Below are 2,392 nucleotides of genomic sequence, written 5' to 3' on the forward strand. Positions count from 1 at the left end.
CCAAATTGTGAAATTGGTCCAAAAGTCTTACCGGAGAACTGAAGAAACAGAAGTCAGAACCAAAAGTCTTGCGGCAGGATGCAGAAACAAAAAGCTACGGCGGCTGGGAAAAAGATAAATAATATTTGATAATTAATAATTTGGTATTAAGTTTGTTGTGTGGTGGGTAATCTAGGGTTAAACAAATAAAATAAGAGTTAAAATATATTTACCAAATTACCCACCATTTAGGAAAAATAATCGGGTGGGCGATTCTAAATAAATTTTAAATTTTCGGACGAAAAATCGGACCATATACACACTTCTAGCCGAAACATTGGGGTGGGCGGGTGCACCCCCGGGTAACCATAATGCTTCGCCCCTGATCATGATGATGTCATGGTGATATCAGCTCGCGGCTCTTCGTGTTTGTGTGTCATTCTTTGGGGCGCACGAAGGAGGAATGTCGCGACGTCGGTCTTGAACCGAACCGAACCGAGCCACATCCACACAAAACTGCATCAACACAGCTATATTTGTAACTGTAAGAAGTAATCTTCATCATCCATGGCTTCACTACTAAAAAACACGCCTAGTTCCGACCAAGTTTTTTGTCGGAATTCGGTCGGAAAACGGTGTTTCCGACTAATTTCTGATCTCTAACTGTGTTAAACCCATGCTCGGATCCCTCATAACCCTCATGGTGGATGTCCTCGTTTTGACGTCGAAATACCCTCAGTTGATGTCGTAATGCCCCCTGCATGTCAGCCATGGGATCAGCGTTACCAGTACGACTACTACTCCCAGCATATCCTCGACCTAATGTCCTACTAAACCCAGGACTCAACTCTAAAACCTTGCCCCTTCCATGACCATGACTAGCTCCAGATGCTCGTACACCTCCAACATTGGAGTCTGATGCCCACCCACGTCCAGCATCAGATTCCGACCCCCGCTGATGTCCACAACTAGAGTCAAACGCCTTCCCATGTTCACCACCGGACTCCGACGCCCGCCCACGTCCACCACCGAACTCCGACGCCCTCCCACGTCCACCACCTGACTCCAATCCCCGCCCACGTCCACCACCAGACTCCAAACCCCGCCCACGTCCACCACCGGACTCCAAACCCCGCCCACGTCCACCACCGGACTCCAAACCCCGCCCACGTCCACCACCGGACTCCAAACCCCGCCCACGTCCACCACCAGACTCCAAACCCCGCCCACGTCCACCATCGGACTCCAAACCCCGCCCACGTCCACCACCTGACTCCAACCCCCGCCCACCACTAGGGACAGATGCATGCCCACGCCCACGCCCATGCACACCACTTGATACATCCCCTGGAGAAGGGACACGTCCACGGCCACCACTTGATACATCCTTTGGAGAAGGTACACGTCCACGCCCACCTTTTGATACATCCCCCGGAGAAGGGACACGTCCACGCCCGGTCATTATATAGGTTATCAGTTATATAGGTTATCAGTTATCACCGCCAAAAACCTACATTTAAAAAAACATGAACGGTCAAATTAAAGTAATATCTAACAAACAAACCGTATGATAGTGATTATATATATATATATATTTCGAATCAACTCTGCAAGTGTAAAACAGTCAAATTAATACTTGATTCTAACTTTAAGCAATTCCCCAATTCAAATCAGCATCAAACAAATCTAGCAAAAATGATATATATCTACCCCTAGTATGAAACTGCAAAAAATAATAGACAAACAGCACTGTATAGTAGAAAAAAATAGCACAAACGTCAGCAAAAAGAAATGAAAAAAAGTGCCTAAGTGCAACAGCAAATAGCAAAAAAAAAATAAAAATAAAAAAAAAGCTTAAACAACCAAAGCCAAATAAGAGTATCAACATTTGAGAACACTTAAAGGTAGATGATAGTTTACTGTATAACCCTTAACAACTTCTCCTCTTTCTTCTATTTTTAATCCCATTTTTGTTATTATTGCTTATAGTTTTGTCCCCACCAGTAAAACAATCTTCACCAAATAAGACATACATACAATTAATTAATAGTCACATAAATTCAAAATAAAATCATATATAATCAGAAAACCATATAGGTGGACTAGCACTAGCATGAAAATAAAATGCAAAAACAGAATTACGGTTATACTTTATCGCTTTGGGACTAACAATTTAACAAATAGCCATCTGATTGCCACAACCACTTTGAAATCTTCTTCAAGTGATCTAATGAAGATGAACACACAAAGAGTAAACTGGTATTTTTTATAGTAAAAAATAAATTAGGGTTTTACCTTTATAAATCAGGTTGGGGAAGAAGATAGTGAAGATGTTAAAACTATAGCTAAAGTGATTTGAGATGATGTCCTGCAGCAGATAAGAGGGTTTCTGAAATACAAACATACAAATACG

At 42.6% G+C, this 2,392-nt stretch overlaps 1 protein-coding gene across 1 annotated transcript; it reads right to left on the reverse strand.

The window, feature by feature from the left end:
- Positions 1-571: 571 nt before the first annotated feature.
- LOC110875558 (glycine-rich cell wall structural protein 2-like) lies at positions 572-1,441 on the reverse strand. The gene has a single exon (XM_022123754.1). The coding sequence runs from the start codon at positions 1,439-1,441 to the stop codon at positions 572-574; it is 870 nt and encodes a 289-aa protein (XP_021979446.1).
- Between the last annotated feature and the right edge of the window lie 951 nt (positions 1,442-2,392).

Source organism: Helianthus annuus, chromosome 9, assembly GCF_002127325.2.
Source record: "Helianthus annuus cultivar XRQ/B chromosome 9, HanXRQr2.0-SUNRISE, whole genome shotgun sequence".
Lineage (NCBI taxonomy): Eukaryota > Viridiplantae > Streptophyta > Magnoliopsida > Asterales > Asteraceae > Helianthus > Helianthus annuus.